Source organism: Schistocerca gregaria, chromosome X, assembly GCF_023897955.1.
Source record: "Schistocerca gregaria isolate iqSchGreg1 chromosome X, iqSchGreg1.2, whole genome shotgun sequence".
NCBI classification, from domain to species: Eukaryota; Metazoa; Arthropoda; class Insecta; order Orthoptera; family Acrididae; genus Schistocerca; species Schistocerca gregaria.
Window position 1 is genome coordinate 497,862,365 of NC_064931.1, and position 21,118 is coordinate 497,883,482.

General features: G+C 36.5%; 1 protein-coding gene across 3 annotated transcripts in view; it reads left to right on the top strand.

Annotated features, from left to right (window-relative positions):
- Window positions 1-21,118, top strand: part of LOC126299108 (gamma-aminobutyric acid type B receptor subunit 1) — a 489,230-nt gene that overhangs the window by 14,631 nt on the left and 453,481 nt on the right. For all 3 annotated transcript variants that reach the window (XM_049990784.1, XM_049990785.1, XM_049990786.1), the window contains exons 5-6: window positions 9,444-9,614; window positions 13,928-14,144. In XM_049990784.1, coding sequence (XP_049846741.1) covers window positions 9,444-9,614; window positions 13,928-14,144 — 388 coding nt within the window. The remainder of the gene's footprint in view (window positions 1-9,443; window positions 9,615-13,927; window positions 14,145-21,118) is intronic.

Consider the following 21,118-nt stretch of genomic DNA (forward strand, 5'->3'; position numbering starts at 1 on the left):
TGAGAAGAGGACCATCCTTGTGTATACCATATTTACATGATTCATGTTGTATACATAAGAAAATGGTATTTTCACATTCTGTGTTGATGGTCGCAGAAATATTATTTTAAAGACGTTAATAAGTTTGTAATTAGGTAATGTTGTGATGGTAGACCTTGGGTAAAAATGTGTTTTTGGCGCTATGTTTGAGCTTTAGGTGGTAGTACTCGGTATGTTCACAGAGCATTAATTAACAAATATTACACCTAGAACATGCACCACCATAAATGGGAGTGCAGTATTTACATACATTTTATAGAAATTACTATAATAAGTATACACTGATCATATTCATGCTTAAATACCTGAATTATCATTATGGGGTTATGTGATTTATGTAAATATGGCTGACAAGAGGACATCCTCGAAACAGTAATGAATAAGCATTGGCCTGGAAAAGATTGTGGCTGGAGTAAAAATTCAGAACATATCTCCATAAAAATGTGTATCTTCTTGCAATAGAAGAAAATACATGACACCTGCAAGAACAAACAAATTACCAGGCTTAACGAACACAAATCATTTAGGGTGTATAATTATTCTGTAAATGGGTATACAAAACTAAAAGAAGAAAAAAGTGAACTGGATGTGCAAAAATGTTTCATGATACTTCACCCTTTCAGAAAAGTTAAGTCAATAACTTCAAACATAAAGTGCAAAACTGCGACAGCAACAAAAGTTTGGTCTGTGGCAAATTCTTTATAGCACTCTCTACTGTAGATTATGGAAGTGCAGTATGCAGCACTCATGAGTCATATGAAACGTAAAAGGTCAGTGTGAATAAGACAGGACAAGAAAACTTATTGATGCAGATAACTGAGAAATCGAATGTTGTCAATATAAATTTGCCAACCTTAAAATGTTGTTCTTATGAACTGTTGGCTTTTGTGATAAAGCATGAAGTAAATAGTACAAGACAATGCGCACAACAAAGGTAGGCCTAAAATTTCCAGCTTCAAATTGACAAGAACAATTAAAATCAATGACCACCCCAACAACAACAACAACAACAACAGAAATGGCAGCATCAAAAACATTAGCAGCAACAATAGTGAGCAACTCACCACAGCACTAAATGACCCATGAAGCACACGAAACCTGTGTTTTTCAAGGAATTTTGGTACCTCATCAGGACACAGGATGGAACATGACACTGTGTAACGTGAATACAAATGTAGTTTCATCCTAATCACATGCAGATTTTAAGCCTAAACATTCCATGTCTTAGAAAGAAATCCTTAGAACTTAGGATAGCAATGACCAGTGTAAATACTGACTGCATGTGCATTATGGAGTGCTGATGCAGAAATTTTAAACTAAGCAATATTTACACTCATCTGTATGGGTTTGCAGGTTAGTATTGTACAAAGATTACCAGGAAAGGCAGATGTTTATATTCTTATCAAGTTAGGTGTCAGGTGTAGATGATGTGAGGGTGAATCATTGTATGTGGAAAAATATTTTCAAATAGCTGTGCAGTTGTATGAAATGCAAGAAAAGGTCAGCAGTAACCATATACAGACCGCCTTGTAGAGATACAGGAAGTATTTGTTACTCAATTAGAAACACTACCAAAATTCTATTTACTGAAAGAATCACTGTACTTGTTTGTGGGGGACTTCCATGTAAATCCTGTACATGAAGTAGAAAGATCAGTTCCTAAATTTCTCATGCGTTTTCAGTGTAGGACCTACACAAGTAGAAGTAAGATATTGATTTTGGGTCATCAAACCACAGTGCTCTGGTTCTCAAAATTCTGTAAGCTTCGGTGCAAGAAATAAAAGCATGCTTCACCTATAAATGAAATTTATCTACAGAAAACTATATAAACTTTGTAAATATTCCAAGTAATTAGTCATGGGTAGAAGGGTAGCCCCAAACAAATGCCAGTGATGTGTATAATTCATTTTTTTTACATTTTTATGGGGTATTTCAAAATTTGCTTTCCATACATGCCAAGATTCACTTGACAATGTAACACGAAGCTAAATTCCTGCACTGCAGCTGGCATTAAAAGTTTTTGTAGAACTGTGAAAAGACTAATTGATAAAATGAAAAGTCCACAAATCAACAGTTTGTAGAGTATATAGAATTACAGGAGGACACAGGAAAAAGATCAAATTGGGGAAGACATGTGAAGAACAGGATATCATTCTCAAAAACGCAGGAAATGTTAATATTAAAAAAAAGATTTTCCACATTGTATGAAATTATTTCATAAATGCAAAACGTAATTAAAACTCTAAATTCACAAATCGATAAACAAAACAAGGTTCAAAGGCTATTTTGTAGTATGAGGGTGGTTCCATCAAATGAACATGAAGTGTTAGAAGTGATAAAAAGTTTGAAACCTTATATGTAGATGAGTGCTGGTGTCCATCATAATCAACACTAACACAGGTTACTTAGGCCCTTCTCATACATCGCTGACTTTTCATTAGTATAGTAAGGGTTAATTGAGGTTTGCTTCTGTCAGTCATGTCATCCTTTTAGAAACAAAGAAATTGAAAGAAATAGGTGTCCGATGGCGGGGGAAAATAGCGATTTGAATCGTGCCTACAGACTGTAGGGCTGATGTCAGGTTACTCCAGTCACAAAATCAGTCTAGTATCAGATACAAAAATGTGAAACATGACATGCACGTCAGACAATGCAGCCAATATCGTGCTAATTTCAGATTATATTAGTGTTATAAGTGTGCTAAAGCAATTGCTGCATACCTTTACTGATGAAGTCTTAAAGTATGTCCACTCTTGGACCAATGTGTACAGGTAGATATTGAATGTAAGTAGAAAAAATTACATGCAATTTGGGAAAATGAGTCAAAATTTAAATGTAGAACTGGTGTTGGGTGATAAAGACACACGTGTAAAGTAAGATCTACAAAACTGCTGAGGATTCATGTTAATAGAAACCAACTTTTAATGGCCAGGAAATAAGGCTTACACAGAAACTCAGTTCTGCCCATTTTGCTCTATGGATTATTGCAAACATTTGTACCTGAGAACATGTCAAGATGGTATACTTCAGCTGTTTTCAGTTATTTGCAACACACAAAATAATATTTTGGGATTCTACCAGTTGTTGCCTAAAACAAGAACAGTGCCAACAACAAGTTTTTTGTTCTACAGAAGAGGGCTGTCTGAAAAAGTTTTCCACAGCCACACTGCGAACCCATGTTCAGAAAGTTTAAGCACTAACAATTCCTTAACTATATATATTTACAAATGTGTTGACTGTACCAGGGGAACACCTTAAAGATTTTCAGACAGTCTGACTTTTATAGTTAAGTGGTCCTTAAGGCTGTGTTGTGTGTTCTGCACAACATGCAGTGTGGAGCAAGAAATTTCATACATAAGAAACGGCAGTTTCAGTGGCAATCGGGAAGAATTTTGCTGAACACTGTTTCCTGTAACACTGTACAAAAGAACTATATCCAAACACAACCTTGAGGTATAGCTTGCCCATAACAGAACATTTTGACAAGGCTGCTACCAGTGCCTGCCAGGACCCAAGAGTCCATCACTATAGAGAGAATTGGATAGTGGTGGGACCTGGACTATGGCAGTATAGCAATACAGAGTACTTTGGCTCAGTCTGGACTCCCACTTAGGAGGAGAAAGAGTAAAACCCTCGTATGACTGATTTAGGTTTACAGTGGTCTCTATGAGAAGGAAGTGATTAGTTTCCTTTCACACTTAAGCTGAACTAGAGCTTCTCCCCAGTCTTTAATGAAGTAGTTGCTGATAGACTATAAACCCAAATTTTCCATTTTACTTCAAGCAGTAATGAGTTACATACTAATTCCCCATGTGCCAGCTGGGTGCCTCAACGTCTCATGCTCAAGAAAGTGCACCTCATTAAATCCAGTATGACATATTGCTATACCTACAATGGAACTGAATAGAAATCCCCATTCCACTTTCTAATATAACCTGGCCGATGAGATAATTGTCTACTTGTGGAGGGTAGCCATTTTGTTTGTTCTCTTGAAGCAATTTACATCAAAAGGATATACAGTACAACACTGGGGTCGGTGCTCTCTCACAGTTGTATTAATGATTTCTGTGCTCGTCTATTGAATTTCATATGGCCCTTATCATCTTAATGCTGCTTTAGATAACTAGTTTTTAAGCTGTTTCAGCAGGAGAATAGTAACTGTTTTAAATATTGATTTATAATGGTAAACACAAATATTAAATGAAATACAACCATTATTATTGTTGCCATTAATAATAAAGTTATTGTATTATAACAACGGTAAGGTGTCCATTTGTGGGTAAGTATATGTGTAGACAAATTTTGAACTTTTAGCCATTCTTGTAATAATAATAATAATAATAATTTATCTGATTTGCAAATGAACAGTTTCGAGATTTCTGAGCCTTACATCCGATTAGTATTTGCCATACTTATCACATGTAAGAGATTTCAAGAAAAGATTCTGCAAAGCACTGAATATCTTAAAATGACCAAATCACCGATTGGTATGTATCAGTGAGCTGCCATCAACATGTTGACGTGAAACAAGTTTCAGAAGAATGTTTTTGATATCAATGGTGATCAAATAATCATGGAAGTCTAAAATTTTGAATTCTTAGGACTGAAGATTGATGAAAAGCTCTCTTGAAAGTATCGCACTAAGGATCTTGTGCAGAAACTAAATTCTGTTACTAAAGGATAATGTGTCCTGTCTCAGACACTGAAATACAAAAACTTGTTCAGTTTGCATACTTTGACGCATAAAGATTATTCTTAACCCAAAAAAGGACAGCGGAAGTCATCTGCAGTATTAGTTTACAAACTGTGTAAGTTGTTCAAGCATCTTGTATTGTAACTCTGCTGTCCCAGTATACATTCTGCCTCATGGGATTTATGATTAATAATATCACTCCTTCAAGTGGAAGTGCCACATTCACTCAATGAACACTAGACAGAAAAACAATTTGCACAGAGATAACAGTTCTCTTATCATTGTACAGAAAGATGTTCAATATTCTGCATGTTTCATTTCCAATAGATTTCCAGTAGAACAGAAATATGAGTGATTAACCCCAGATTTCAAGTTTAAGTTTAAAAGCTTCATTCCCTTCTTCTACACAGAAATTCGGTGAAGTAGTTTATAGTCCTGCAGTTTAAAATACTATTCATTGTATATACCATTGCAGAGTTTAAAAAAGTTAATTACACATTGTTTTGACAGGCCACCAATACATGACACTATTTTTCAATGTAGTCACTGAGTCCCTGTAAATAATGGTTGAAACTTTCTACTATTCATTGAGTTCCTTAAAAATACAGAAGTGTTAATAAAACAAAAAAAAAAAAAAAAAAAAAAAAAACACGTTTAATGACTAGAAATATGATGTTCATATTCACAAGACATGTACATTAGTATGTTCTGCAGAAATGATTAGCATTTCAGTCACCTTTGGTTCAGCATGTGTTCTGTTGCCTAGTAGGAACAGGATCCGCCATGGACCCTGATAACAGTAGTATAGCCATTCATGCTGCATTCACCTGGTTCCAAAGTTCACCTCTGGTGCTCGGCATTGTGTCACATCGCTGCACCCATTGTTTCACCATGGTCCACACATTTTTAATTGAATCAAATCTGGTGGGCCAGGGCAAAAGGCTGACATCCTGTGACACCAAGAAGGCCATATCTGTGCAACATGTTGTCACGCATTATCTTGCTGGAAAATGGCGTCTGGGGTGTCGTGCAGAAAGAGTATGGCTACAGGTTGCAGGCTGTCATTCACATAGGTCACACTGGTCACAGTGCCCTGGACACACACCATCTGTGATTTGTGGTTGTACCCAATAGCACCCCACACCATAAAGACTTGAGTTGGGATGTATGTCTTGTGTGAATGCAGTCAATGTGATGCCACTTGCCCCATCTGCAGTGAACCAAAATGTGGCCATAATTTTGAAACAAACAAAACCTCTATTCATCCGAAAACACTATCTGATGCTATTCCTGTCCCCAGTGATGTCATTCCACACACTATTGCCATAAAGCATGTTTCTGTTCTTTCATCAAAAGTAAGCAGAGAAGTGGATGACACACATGTAACCCATGCTGTAATAAATGGTGATGAAGTATCACCCTTGATAGAGAGTCTCTGGCAAGTACTTACCTTCAAGAGTTCTAAGTAGTGCATGGCACCACACACAGTACAAGAAACTCTTCTAGCTGTGCTACACTGTTCCACTGTTGCACCAGAGCTGAGGAGGATGCAGATCTGTCCTGCAATGCTATTCGGATGAGGTGTCAATCCTTTGGGTTGAGAGACAGGGTGGTGGTCTGGGTGGTGTGATCTAACCCATCTCATGTTCTACTGCCTCCTGTCAACCATTCCTTTGTCTGACACAAACAGCAATTTCCCAGATGGACACATCACATTCTCTCCTGCCAATAATGTGCCTGATCCATTACCTACAGTTTATAGTGACAACGAGAGCCACAGACGCATTTTACCAATAGGTGGTGGTGTGTCATGATATTTGTGTTTATCTTGAACCCATGGGCTGACATGGTTCAAATGCTAATCAGTTCTGCAGAACATACTAATGTACATGTACATGTGCTGTGAATATGAATATGAACATTCTGTCTGTAGTTGTTCAGGGCGTTCTGCTGTTTCTTAACATGAGTATAGAAATCTGCTCTTTGGTCATGGGGCCATTTGAGAACCTCTGTGTAAATGTCCTCATTGTTGGCAAATCTCTGATCGCTGTGAATCAGTTCCTCAATTTCCTGAAGTTGTCATATGTGGTCAATGTCAATGACATTCGTTACCTGTCAGCATCACAAATTCTGTGCAGCCTAGGTCAAATTGTTGGTACCATCTCATTATGGCTGGATGCAAAATTGCATTTGGTCCATATACTGCCATAATTTTACAGTAAATCTCTGTGCAATTTAGAAGCTTTGTCTACAAGAATCATATTGTCCTACATTCTTAACCTTGGAGTAGTTTTCCAATTATGCCATTTCAGTCACGCACTTTAATGCACCTGTTATCTGTACTGCATTAGAACTGTCTACAGGAAACTTGGAACATGTTGACAAAAGAATGAGGAGTAATACGGTGTATTGGAATCCTGAATAGAAATATCCTCCTCTCAGAAGAGAATGTGATGCATCCCTTATTGAACACTCCTCATAAAATGGTGACAGAATTGCCGGCAATATATATAAAATTGTGACAGTCTCTGGCAAGTACTTACCTTCAAGAGTTCTAAGTACTGCAAGGCACCACACACAGTACAAGAAACTCTTCTAGCTGTCAGACTATTAGGTCATTCCTCAGGGAGGAAAGGGATATGTTGGCGATTGCTAGAAAGGAAAGGCAGATCACTCACAACCTAACTGTTGTGAATTTTCCTTTTGGTATAACATTATATCTAGTTTTATAGACTACTACTATCATCATGTGGTAGATTTTGTAAAGGAAACAACATAATTTATCTGGGTGACACAAAGATTGCTGTGATATTAAAAGTTGTTTTTTGGTACATGTTGCACAATACAATTTTGATCTGGGAAAAAAGTACAAATATAAACTTCAGTTTTGACTGTTCAGTATAAGGAAGCAGATTCAAACTATAACTAATTCTCTTGAAGCTATTCTTTATGAATGGCATTCCAGAACAGCAGTCACCCAAGAAAACATTGAGATATGAAATAGCAGACACTACAGGCACACCCAGAAGGTAGTGCATGGTATATTTTATATGGTGAAATAACGATAAACATTGTGTATAAGGTGACTATTGTATTCATTGGTTGAGCACTGACCAAAAACAAATATGGATATTATTTGCTCTGCAATGTTTTAGTCATTTTAAAAAGAATGAAATTGATTTTTGTGCACTTAGTTGTTACTATGAATGAACAGTGGGCCCTCACTTCTTAACAAAATGACACAACTATCAAAGCAGTGACCCTGCAGCAGAAATTTCACTGCTGGATAGATTATGACTGTCATTTTCTGGGAAGCGGAAGGTAGTCATCTTATTTGCTACCTTGCAAATAGTAAAACAGTATTTAAGAAAGACTTGTATAGTCACATGGGTGCAGTTCTAGACTGCAAAAGATGATCTTCTTACATGGCCACAAATGTGTGAGGGAAAATGTATGGATTTTAAGTACTATTCTTATGAACATTTACCTCACCCTCTAGACGGTAATAGGTGAGGCAAACTCTAGTTTGCGGTTTATTGGTAGAATCCAGAAGCGATGCAGTCTTTCAACAAAGGAAATTTCTTACAATACTTCAGTTCGTCCAGTCTTATGAGTATTGTTCACCTGTACAGGACCCTTACCAGGTGGGTCTGATTCAAGAGATTGAAATGGTCCAAAGAAGAGTGGCAAGATTCATGACTGGTACATGTAGAGCGTTACAAATCTCATAGCAAGTTTGAAGTGGGTCACACTTGCAGATAGACGACACGCTAATCGGAAGGGGCCGCTCACTGTATTCCAAACTCTGATCTTCTCTGGGGATGTAGAGCATATATTATTACTGCCAACTTTCAAATTGCCCAATGATCACCATTCAAAGATACGGGAAATTAGAGCTCATACAGATATTTACTTCCATCCAACTTTTGACTTATTCTTACATCTAAAGAAATGTGTGGCATAAAGATCTGAACATTGGAATCTCCAGGATGGAATAATGACAATATCATGAAAAAGACAGTTGTTACCCACCATATAATGGAGATTCTGAGTCGCAGATATGCACATCAAAAAGATTGTGAAACAAGAAAGTTTGCTAGAGAGAGAGAGAGAGAGAGAGAGAGAGAGAGAGAGAGAGAGAGAGAGAGTGTGTGTGTGTGTGTGTGTGTGTGTGTGTGTGTAAGGGGTCATTAATTCCTATGAAGGCTTTTTTGACCGAGAGGTTACTTGTGTTTGACAGCCTTTTTCATATGCCTATCTGCGGCTCGGCAACTCCATTACATGGTGAGTAGCAACTGTCCTTTTCATAATATTATCATTAAAATGTTTTGATTACATTGAAGAAATTATGGAATCTATACATGGGCATTTTCAGACCTTCCAGAATTGCACTTCAGGGATAAAATGTACTTGTGGGAAAAACATTGGAAAAAGTGTATTGACCTAACAGGGGTGTATACCATAAAATAAGAGTCTTTGTTTACCTAAAAAAAATTCTTCATTCTGATGAAAAGAAATTAAATTCTTGCTGTTTTATGTATATTTAGTGGTTACCTGTCAATACATTAGGTGCCTTGTGACACAAAAGGTAATGATTCTAATTTGAAAACTATGCAGCAGGTTAGAATTTCATACACTGGGGTAGTAGCTGTCATAAAGAGTTATAAATAGATATTTATGAGTGTTATGTAAACTTTGTTTTGTTTTTCAGCTTTGTTATGGTGCCAGCTCACCAGCCCTATCTGATCGGAATCGCTTTCCAACACTGTTTCGTACTCATCCATCAGCTACAGTGCATAATCCAACAAGAATAAAACTCATGGAAAAATTTGGCTGGTCTCGTGTTGCCATACTGCAGCAAGCAGAAGAAGTATTTATCTCAGTAAGTTTACATACAGGATTTGTATTTATCATTCTGATATTTGTGAATTATGTCAGTGGAGTGAAATGATTTTCATATTCTGTCTTTTTCTCATTAAAGCTCACAGTTTTGCTTGTCTAATCCACAGAGAAATTACTTAGTAAGTTACTGAATTTACATAATTGGAGAATAGTTCTCTCTCTTCTACATTAAAAGAAGTCTATTCTAATTTTGAATAACTTAGCCTCACATTGTTTGCATGCTTATTACTGAACAGGCTGATGATGGTAGATTACTTTGATCCAGGAAAGGTGGGCCTCAAATATCTGTAAAGTCATTATGACTTATTATTTATGTGACTTTTTAAAGTTACCACACTAAAATGCTGTGATAGTTCCTTCAGCAAGATGCTGCTGATTCACTTCCTGGACAAACTGAGCTAATGCTGTATCTCTTATGACTTCAATGTCTGTCTGATGGTAGAGTTTATCCATGTACCCTCCTTATTCCCATTTTTTACATTCACTGTGAAATACTGTAAATGTCCACTGTGAACAATTCATTCAAGACTTTCATTACTTTTGATATAATATCCCTCTTTTTACCACCAGGTAGACCAACCTGTCAGTGAAAACTATTTTATTCAGTAAAAGATCAAAAACTGTGGAAATACATAACAGCTCCATTTTTATGCTAAATGACATCACTGAAGACGCACGTGGCAACTATAGTTTTCAATTTTTATGCGAGCAATCTTTCACTCTGGTTATTTGATTGTGTGTTTGATTGCATGCTTGAAGTCTCAAGTTCAGTTGTTTGTAACTCTTCTCTCTACATTTGTTACCTTCAAGTGCTACATAGATTAAATTAGCGGCATGTAATTACTCAATTCATTAATTTTCTCATTCATCAAATTTTAGGCAAGAGCGATTTTGTCTTCACATTGGTTCATAATGATTACTTACACAGCACACAGTGAACTGTGCAGCCTCTCAATAGTAGCTAAAGTACAAAATCCTTTTGCGTGCAAGAACATCATTTTCAATCTCATACGAACCAAGGCTGCCATATATTAAAATTTATTTTACCAATGGTTGCAACTTTAATACAGGTCTTCTATTACAGTCACAAGAGATGAATATATCTCACATTGTTGTGATTAATGCTTTTCAGACACTAGTTGTAGGTATGATTGTTGGGCGAGATATCTGATAGCTTTGTGAAAAGCCCACACTATTTCATAGGTGCGACAGATGGATATCTTCAGGTGCAATGAACACATTGTTGACCTATAACTAAAGCTTCCTATTTATGCCAGTCTAAGTGAGAAATGCGCATGTGGTTGCCAACAATGAAGATCAGTAGTAGGAAGAACAGGTAGGCCACCAGTCAGATGATGAACCAAGGACTTTGACATGTGCCATCAGCCACCTCAGTTCCCTCTGTTGGAAGTCACATGCAGAAATACATGTCGTTGCTGGGGTGTGACCGTACTCGTCATTGTCATTCAAATGTTTAAGATGTCACCAAAGTCTCATCCCTTGTATGACCTTTGTGATTCCTGTGACTTCAATATTGCCAGTGCCAGACTCCATGCTATGCTGAGTTGGAAACCTGTATCTCTGTTTATAGGATTTGTTGAGCTGTGAAATTCCATTGCTTCTGTAATCACGAGTTAAAATCTACATGCTTTTGGCCATATGTAGATTTCCTTCTGATGAAGGTATATTTATATATACCGAAACCTTGGTCAAGAATTTTAATAAATCTTTATCCTGCAACTGTTTTGGCTGTCATAATTTACCGTGAACCATATGTAGATGACAGCTTTGTTACCTGTCCTAATGGCATTGCATTACTGGACACATTTCTGCAACATCTCATTTATCTTCCTCCTAACATCAAGTTTACAATGAAGATGGAGAAGAACAGATAATAATCATTCCTGGACATATTGGTGCAGAGTAAAAACTATGGCACCTTTGGTCACACTGTGTACCTATAACAAACCCGTGCCGACTTATACTTACAGATCACCAGCTGTTACCACACTGGCAATGAAGTGACATGCTTAGGACATTGGTCCAAAGAGAATGAACCATTCCAGGATCATACAACTTATCAGATGCACTACACCACCTCCATACCATATTCCTGCAAAATTGATATTCTGAACAGGGGTTCGTTGGGATGTTCCCTTCTTCTTTCCTCCCTTCAATGGGAGATTCGCAATGGCTTACCTGGTGCATGTCAGACAGTGTGAGGAACTAGAAGAAAGTCAATAAGAAAGAGGAATGGTTGTTGTGCCACACGTCAGCTGTCTCTCTTCGGAAATAGGAAGATAAACTTACAGGTAAATGCATCATCCATCTTCCCATCAAACATGGAGCTCTTCTAGGCTCAATGAAGGACATTATTGGTTTGAGAAAGCCCAATGTTTATAAGATGCCTTGTAGCTACAGGAAGTTGTGCATTGGACGAAAACTTGTCACACATTGGAAGGACGAAAACTTGTCACAGATGCATCGAATGTCGACAACACACACCTTCACCATCAGAGAAATCTGATGTGGTAGAGCATTTTCCCAGCATGGAGCGCAGTATGGACTACAAAAGTAACAAAATTCTCTCAACAAAGTCTTCGTTCTGGGACAGCGTAATTAAAGAAGCCGTGGAAATTTGCATCTCGACAAATCTTGTGAACAGAGATGAAGGGTTTCCAGCCTAACACATCATGGGATTCAGTGCTGCTAATATTAAAGTCAAAGTGATCAAAAAGGGAAACCATTGGTATCCAAAGGATTATGTCTCAGCAGAGACTTAGATATTCAGATGACAATGGCAAGGATGGTCACTTGCCACTGAGGAAAGTATTTTGGCATGTGGCTTGTGATGGAGCACTCAGGTTGTTGACAGCTGCTCAAGGTAGGAACAATAGCCTTTGTGCATGCATTGACAACCTTGGTTCATTGTTCAACAGGTGGCATAGTATCCTTCCTGCTATTGGCCACTGAATGTGATGCCTTCAAGACTGCATATTTCCCACTTAGACCAGCATAAATAGGAGGTGTCAGACATAGCTCAGCAATACGTCCAGGACAGCTGAAGATGTCAATCAGTTGTGCCATTGAAATGTTGAGGGATTTTCGTGATGACATCCAACGCCTCGCCTGAGAACCGTTTCTACAGTGTGTCCCATATTACTTGTAAAAGTGTGACGAGTGAATAGAGGTCTCAAAACAATAGTGACAATATATAAAATTTATTTTATTGCCAGATGATATTGGACTTACATACTCTAGAAATGTATTGTCAATTCCAATAACTGCAGAATACAGTAACATGAAATAATTACAAATTAGTGTCATGTTGGTAAATACATACATCTCTCTGTGTGTGCGCCACAGGCTAATGATGGGAATTTGTTGTGTCATCAGCATGTTGTATGCTGCATATCATGTTGAGTGTAAACACAAAATGAGATGTAATGATTTATCAACATGACAATATATGATAAAGTAATTATATTAATATTATTGTCTATTGTATTTCTTGACACAGACAGTGAATTACGCCTGTTTATGATGATTTGTAGAGTATGTTTGTCATTCATTAACTGGGCCACTGATGATGGACATGTACAAGACCAGTTTAGCAATAAAATAATTTTTATATGTGGCCCTGTTGGTCGATAGGTAACTCAAAATGATGATCTTCCAACATGTGAATGATGCAGAGTACTGAGTACATAAAAAAACTGTCCTCTGTTCCTTGTAATCCCGTGACAGGCATACCATCATCAGCACTTCTGCTCTTTTGGCTGCGTCTTGTCTCCAAAAAGTTACTAATGATGCTTTAGAAAGCAGCTGACAACTTCTTCATATCATGTACTACAAATGGCTTTTCTTTTATACTCCATTCGTTTCCAAGTACTTTAGGAATCTGTACGAGTGCCAGAGTTACTCCATGTATACAAGCATTGTTGAATTTCCTCGCAGTTGAAGTTGATGTATATCGATTTTCATATCTGAGCAACGCTCCACTTGGACAGTTTTGTATCTTCTTATTATTGTTTGCTGGTATGTATGTGTCATTTGCCCAACCACTTGAGCAGAACTCCGCACTGAATAATGACCTTCTTTTCCAGAAACTAGCTCAAGAGATACATGGTAAAGGCAGACGAAGCAATAATATTGAGATTGCAGCAATAAGTAGTGATGTTAATTAATATGTTAAATGCTCACTTTCTGATTCATTTCTAAATTAATATTTTGTGCATTTATGATTTTACTAGACTTTTGTATTCTGTACATAATTTATGCTCTTTTTCCCAGACTGTGGAAGACTTGGAAGCACGTTGCAAAGAGAGTAATATTGAAATTGTGACTAGACAAAGTTTCTTAAGTGACCCAGCAGATGCTGTACGGAATTTGCGGAGGCAAGATGCAAGAATCATAGTTGGTCTTTTCTATGTTGTCGCAGCTCGGAGGGTGCTTTGTGAGATGTATAAGCAGAATATTTATGGGAAGTCATATGTCTGGTTCTTTATAGGTATGAAATTTATTTATTTAATTACAGTGCTGTAGATACTTGTACTATGTGGGATAAATAATGCTTAGATTAGTTACTTAATGTGCGATTAATTTGTAATAATAATTTGACGTGAATGTTGTTTCAGAACTTCTTAAAAATTGTGTGTTACTCAATGCAGTCATTTGGATATGAGTTTACTAACAGAAACAACTGTCTTAATTATCCTTACAATTAGAACTTATGGCAGGGATAGGAATTTGTGTGATATTGTGCTAAGCAACTTCTCCAAAGTTTACATTGAGCAGTTATCAGTTACAGAAATGTCTTGTTATATTAATGCCTTAGACATCCTGGTGACAAATGTATCAGAATTTGTTTCTTGAAGTTTTCCAAGCGGATAAAATATTCCCTCATCTTTCGGTCAGGTGTCCCAAGTAGTATTATTCTTCTTCCAATATTTCGGCTGATAATCATTCAGCCATAATCTAGGTGAGTTCCTGACAGAATTAAAACCACCTTACACAGTACTGTTGAGCAGGGTTATGCAGCCATGAAGCTGTAGCGATCTGCAGTTCCAAACCAACATGTCAAACAGAGTTATCTACTTCTTTTAAAAATTGCTACATTTTTAATTTGCGGGTACTGAAGAACAACTATTTAACAAAAAAATGTTTACATCTTCACTATTTGTTCAAAACATAAGAACTTTATTTAATAATATGTTGTCAATATATTCTTATATTCATAACCCAAGAATTATCATACATTTAATGTGAAACTTAACAATGTTCTTGATATTTGGTGTATAACTTGTTACACTTCCAAGGGAACATTCTCAAAAGATAATTTGGCATACTAGCTTTGGAGGGAATATCTTCAAAACAATGATATATAAAAAATGTTTCTCACATAAAAACTGTGTAATTGAGTTTATAATAATTTGAAATTTTGCAAAATACCCCACCACCACAAATTAATTATGAAAAACGAAAATTTTTGAAAGAAGCTTTCAAGCTACATACATGCATATGTAATAAAGTTCGTTACTGAAATACCATGTTTTGGAAAATGTGAGGTATACAGTAACATTTCACATACATGTATTTTGTTAATTGAAAATAACAAGTAACTCATTATTATGAAACAAATCATTACAATAATTATAATCTATAAATAAATGCTTGAAACATAATGTTTTCTTACACCATGCACATAAAAAGAATGAAATTTCTTCACATAATACACATGACAGAGAACACAATATAAAATCGGAGCTGTGAGGACGGGTTGTGAGTCGTGCTTGGGTAGCTCAGTAGGTAGAGCACTTGCCCACAAAAGGCAAATGTCCCTAGTTTGAGTTTTGGTCTGGCACACAATTTTAATCTGCCAGGAAGTTTCATAACAGTGCACACTGCACTGAAAACTGAAAATCTCATTCTGGAAACATCCCCCAGGCTGTGTCTGAGCCATGTCTACACAATATCCTTTCTTCCAGGGGTGCTAGTTTTTCAAGTTTCAAAGTAGGGCTTCTGTGAAGTTTGGAAGGTAGGAGACAAGGTACTGGCAGAATTGAAGCTGTGAGGCCAGGTCATGCTTGGGTAGCTCTGTTGGTAGAGCACTTGCCTGCGAGAGGCAAAGGTCCCGAGTTCGAGTTTCGGTCCAGCACACAGTTTTAATTTGCCAGGAAGTTTCAATATAAAACATTCTTCAGCAGGATTTCAAATTCTTGTGGGTGATCCTCTAAATATCCTTATTTGTATTGGGCACATTTCAGTACATTGGTAATCAATGACAAAAAGAATCATGTGCCAATGACTGCAGCTTAATTATATTGTTTTTCGAGTGGAGATTCAGATCAAAATCATTCAACAGAACTAGATCTGAAAATCTTCTCACAAGGTTCCTATACTTACCACCTCTGTACCTGTGCTGTTTAGTTCTTTGGGATCACTAGATAAACAAGTTTCTTGTTTTCAGGATATGATGGTCAGAACGGTTCTTTTACACTGACTACCAGCTGTTTCATAGTTTCAAATGAAAAATGGTGAATTTGGACAGAGAATTGGCAAATCTGTTTTTAAAGCCCCAGATATCCTTGTGAAAGCATCAAAATCTGGTAAACAAATGTCTGATTAGATCAAAGGATATTTGGGAGATGTTCTCTCTCCCATTGAGGGAGAAAAATCTGTGGTATTGTTAGATTCTTAGAGCTGTCAGTCAGAAAGAACTGTATAGAGGACAAGGGACTTGTTCATCTGGCAATCCCAAAGGGCTTGACAGCACAGGCACAGTCATGAGATGTATACGGCTTTCAATGTTGAAAGTACTTGGTGAGAAAATTTTCAGGTGTGATTCTATTTAATGATTTTTGATGTGAATCTCCACTTCAGAAACAATATAATTAAGTTGCAGTCTCTGGTGTATAATCAATTCTTTTTGCCATGACTTACCAGTGTACTGAAATGTGCCTGATACAAATCAAGATATTTAGAGAATCACCCACAACAATTTGAATTCCTGCTGAATGTTGTTTTATACTGTGTTCTCCGTTGTGTATATTATGAGAAGAAATTTCATTCATTTTATGTGCATGGTATAAGAAAACATTATGCTTCAAGCATTTATTTATAGATCATCGTTACTGTAATGATATTGTTTTGTAATAATGAGTCGCTTATTATTTTCAATTAACAAAATTCATGTATACGAAACAGTAAACTAAAAAGTGTGTGTGAGAGAGAATGTAAAATAAAAATTTAAAACATAAAATAAGTCACTAGGCTAATAATGAATGTTTAGATTACAAAATTTGGTTATACAGAATACAGGATGTTAGTTATGTATAAACTTTTATATGAGAAAAATATCCTGGTTTCAAAGATATTCACTCGAAACCAATATGCCAAATTACCTTTCAGGCTGTGTTTTACACCTGGAAAGTGAAATTGGGCACAAACAAAAAATACGTGTTGCATTATTTTGCCCTCTCTGCTCGCCTGCCAAGTTTCACAAAGATCTTTTATTGACACTTGGGACTGTTCCCTTGTTAGTAGATGAAATGAGTGTCCAGGTGTTCATCAGTCAGTCATTCTGTGCTTATTATTAGTGTAATTCATATTTTGAAATAATGAATCTTAAAGGTAGGTAGAAGCAAACAAGGCCTTTATCTTAAGTGTGTCATTAAGTAATATAGGATATTCCTCTTGAGGCATTAGAGGCCAACAGGTTTTGAGCTCTGCAACACCTATTAAGATACAAATCATTTTTTAAAAGATATTATTTTGAGTTCAACAGCTCTCCTCTCTATGTCATAAATATTTTCACTGTCAGAAAAGATATTCAGTACTTTATGGTTAGCCCAAGGGAGTGATTCAAACTGGATTACCACTGAAATCTTTTTGAAACGTGAAGATCATTCATTGAAAACATCCCTGTCATAAGGTATCTGACTGTCTTCTGTTTGCGTCTTCAGAGTTGGAAATTGTCTTAACTCTCCGTTTTTAAGGCAGCACTCCCATAAACTAAATTTATAGGTAAAAGAATTTACTTCAGATATCAGCAATATATTTGTCATTGTCTTCAGCTTTCAAATTAAACTCATTAAGTTGTTCTTCTAGGTCATTAAGGAAGCAAAATTCATAATCCAGTGATGCTCTCCCAATAAGCTAATAGATTATTCTCTTCTTGTTCTTGCAAAAACAATTTGATGGCTGGTAAAATATTGTGAAAGCATTGAAGTACTTTCCCCTTACTGAGCCAGTGCACATCTGTATGGAGAAGTAAATCTCCATATTGCAGTTCCAATTCATCTGCCAAGTCTTTGAAAAGCCTTGTTTGATGAGAGTAAGACCTAATATTGCTGACTGTCATCACAGCTGTTTTCATTGTTTCATTCAAATTTAAAAACTTTCCACACACAGAGTGCTGGTATAAAATACAATGGTATGTTAAAAATTGTGGAAAACTTTCAGCTCTTCGACACTGAGCAAGAAAGCCCATTTTAGAACCTTCTAATTCTGGAGCTCCATCTGTGGTAATGCTTAAAAACTTTTGGATAACCATTTTATCAGATAGGATGAGTTGCTCCATGAGAAAAATATATCTTCTGCTCTTGTGTGGCCTTTCGAACAAATTATTTTTCAAAGTTCTTCTCTGACAGTAAAGTTATTAAAAATTATTCTTACAAAAACTGGCAGCTAGGCAGTACCTGTCATGTCATTGGACTCAACTAATTGGAATGAAAAATAACTCCTTACATCCAAGGCATTTTTCAGTTTGGAGAAAACATCATTAGGTGGTGTTTCAACTCTTCTTGTGACCATTCTTGATAGAAGTTTGAGTTATGCGATGGCAGCCACTATTTCAGACTTGTTTTTGAAATTCTGAATCCATTCATCAGCAGCTTCTCAAAATGCTTCTTTTATGAATTCACCGCCTGTAATGTGTTTCCTCCTTTTTGCCAATACATTCAAAACACAGTAAGATGCAAGAGTAGTGGCAACACTTTTTTATCTCCTAGTATTGTAAACAGCTAGTGCTGAAAAGTTAATTGATTTTTAAGTTTTTTTTCCCCCTGCTTCACAGTCTAAAGGAAACTTGGCATTCACTTTTGGGTGCACAGTTTTTAAACATCTCTTGACATTTGTCTTTTTCACAAGTGCAATAAGAACTTGACCCAATAAACAAATGTATGTGCTATATCATTCTGATACAAAAAATTGATGTTCCCATTCAGTATGAAAATGATAATTTGTTTTTCTTATACACAACTCATTATGTGTAAAGTTGTTGCACTAGGTATTATTTTCTTTATATAGTATCACATTTTAAGATCAAAGTCACAAAATGATTATTAAACACTAACTTTGATATAACATTCCTGTTGTTATTGTGTTGGCATGTCTGCATATTCAGTGCTGACAGCACACAGAAGCTGTTTGCAGCAGTCAGAATGCATATATTCTGCACACTATTAGATTGCAGAAGTTGGTAGACTACTATGAAGTTCACCGACTTCTTCCAACATGTACTGAACCTATAATGTGCAAAGATAAATGAAATAATGTAGCAAGGAGTGATGTGCAGGTAGCAGTTGATTGAACTAGTGCAGCAAACTTTACTAGCTATGGTTAACATTGTTTTAGAGGTTCAAGATAGATGTGGGTACCAGTTCTGTGCTTTTGTTAAGAAACAAAAAACAAACTTGTGTTGAATGAGAGCACATTTTCAATACTACAAAAAACAGTTGTCATTTTTATTCAAAAAATTTTGTGTTACACTCTCAGTACTTGCACGATCTACCTAATAAGTACTCACGACCTACCAGAAGATTGCTATTGATGTGGTGCCAACCCTTGCTGTAGAGGAAATGTGTGTGCATTAGAGATAAGACTGTAGGTAACAAGAGCATCAGTCATATATAAAACTTTGTGTATGTAAATCAACATCCATGGTGCTTAGTTATTAAATGGGATGGCATGTGCTGGAATGCCAGGCAGAACAAGAGTTCCTTGACATTGCAGATGTGAAATGTGAGGTTTCCATGACTTTTCGTGCTGGAAACCCTTGTCAGTTGAGCAGGCTATCTGCTAATTATTCAGGAGGATGATGATTCAAACCCACGTCCAACCATCCTGATTTAGGTTTTCTGTGATTTCTCTAAATAGCTTAAGGTAAATGCTGGGATGGTTTATTTGAAAGGGCATGGCCTCTTACCTTCTCTGTCCTTTCCTAATCAGAGCTTGTGCTCCTTCTCTAATGATCTCAATGTCGACAGAACATTAAGCACCAATCTCCTCCTCCTCTGCTAATCATATTTCCACAACCTTATCCTATTGGGATTCTCTGATCAATGAAGCTGTGGAAATACATACAGTTAGCAGACATTTGCTCAGCCAAGACCGGGGTTTCCAGCTCAATAAATCATGGAAACCACTCATTTGACTTATGTGCTTTTAGAGGCACTATTTTTTTGAGTCTGGCTACCTGGCTTTGTAGCATATGTGCTCCATTTTAACAATTAGCCTTAGGATTAATAAACACAATGGATTTGTTGACTGTGTGTTAGTTAAATTTTATTCTTAGATGCCACCTATGACTGATGGTCTTGTTAATGACTGTCTTATATTGATTGATACGAGTTCACTAACAGAAACAGCTAACTTAACTATCTGTATGTCAGTGACTTACCTAGATGATAGCAGTACAGTTATTAGCCAAAATATCAGAATAATAAATAATATTGCCACAGATGCATGCACAAAAAGTGGTGGAATAGAACAGAATTTACTCATTTAGTTAGCATAGTGAAAGGAATCGGTGATAGTTAGACTAATGTAATATCAGAGAGGATGTTAGTTGAATATGCTGTTATGAAAGGTAGGATACTGTTTCTGCTAAGCATAAAGTAGATTGCTGTTTATCTAGCAAGTTAACATCAGGCACTCATCTGTGTATCTGACAATGTGGAGAGTAAATGGCAAGAATTCAAGAGTACTGTACAACACGTATTTGATGGATTATTGCCATGCAAAACTTTGAGCTATAGGAAAGACCTGCTGTTGTACAGTAGCCTTGTTATGAATTTACTATTAAGGCAAAGAGAGCTTCACCACAAAGCTTAGCAAATCTGAAGAATTGTAAAAAAAACTGAACATAAGGAGATGATTGTAACAAGCAGTCGATGATTTTGAAAGCAGTATTTTAACTCGTGAATGGGCAAAGAATCCTGAGAATTTTAGCTCTTACATAAAATCAGCTAATAGATGAGTCACCTATCCCATTACTTACTGAGTATATCAAAAGTGAAATGAATGAAGACAGAAATATTGAATATTGTCTTCTGAACTCATGTTAATAAAAGAGAGAATATTACAGTGCCTCCATTTTAATCTTCTGACAAATATCGAAATGACGAAGATAGAGATAAGCAAATGGTGAATCACCTAAAAATACTCAGTAAAGGAAAGGTTATTGGATCAGATGTGGTGTAT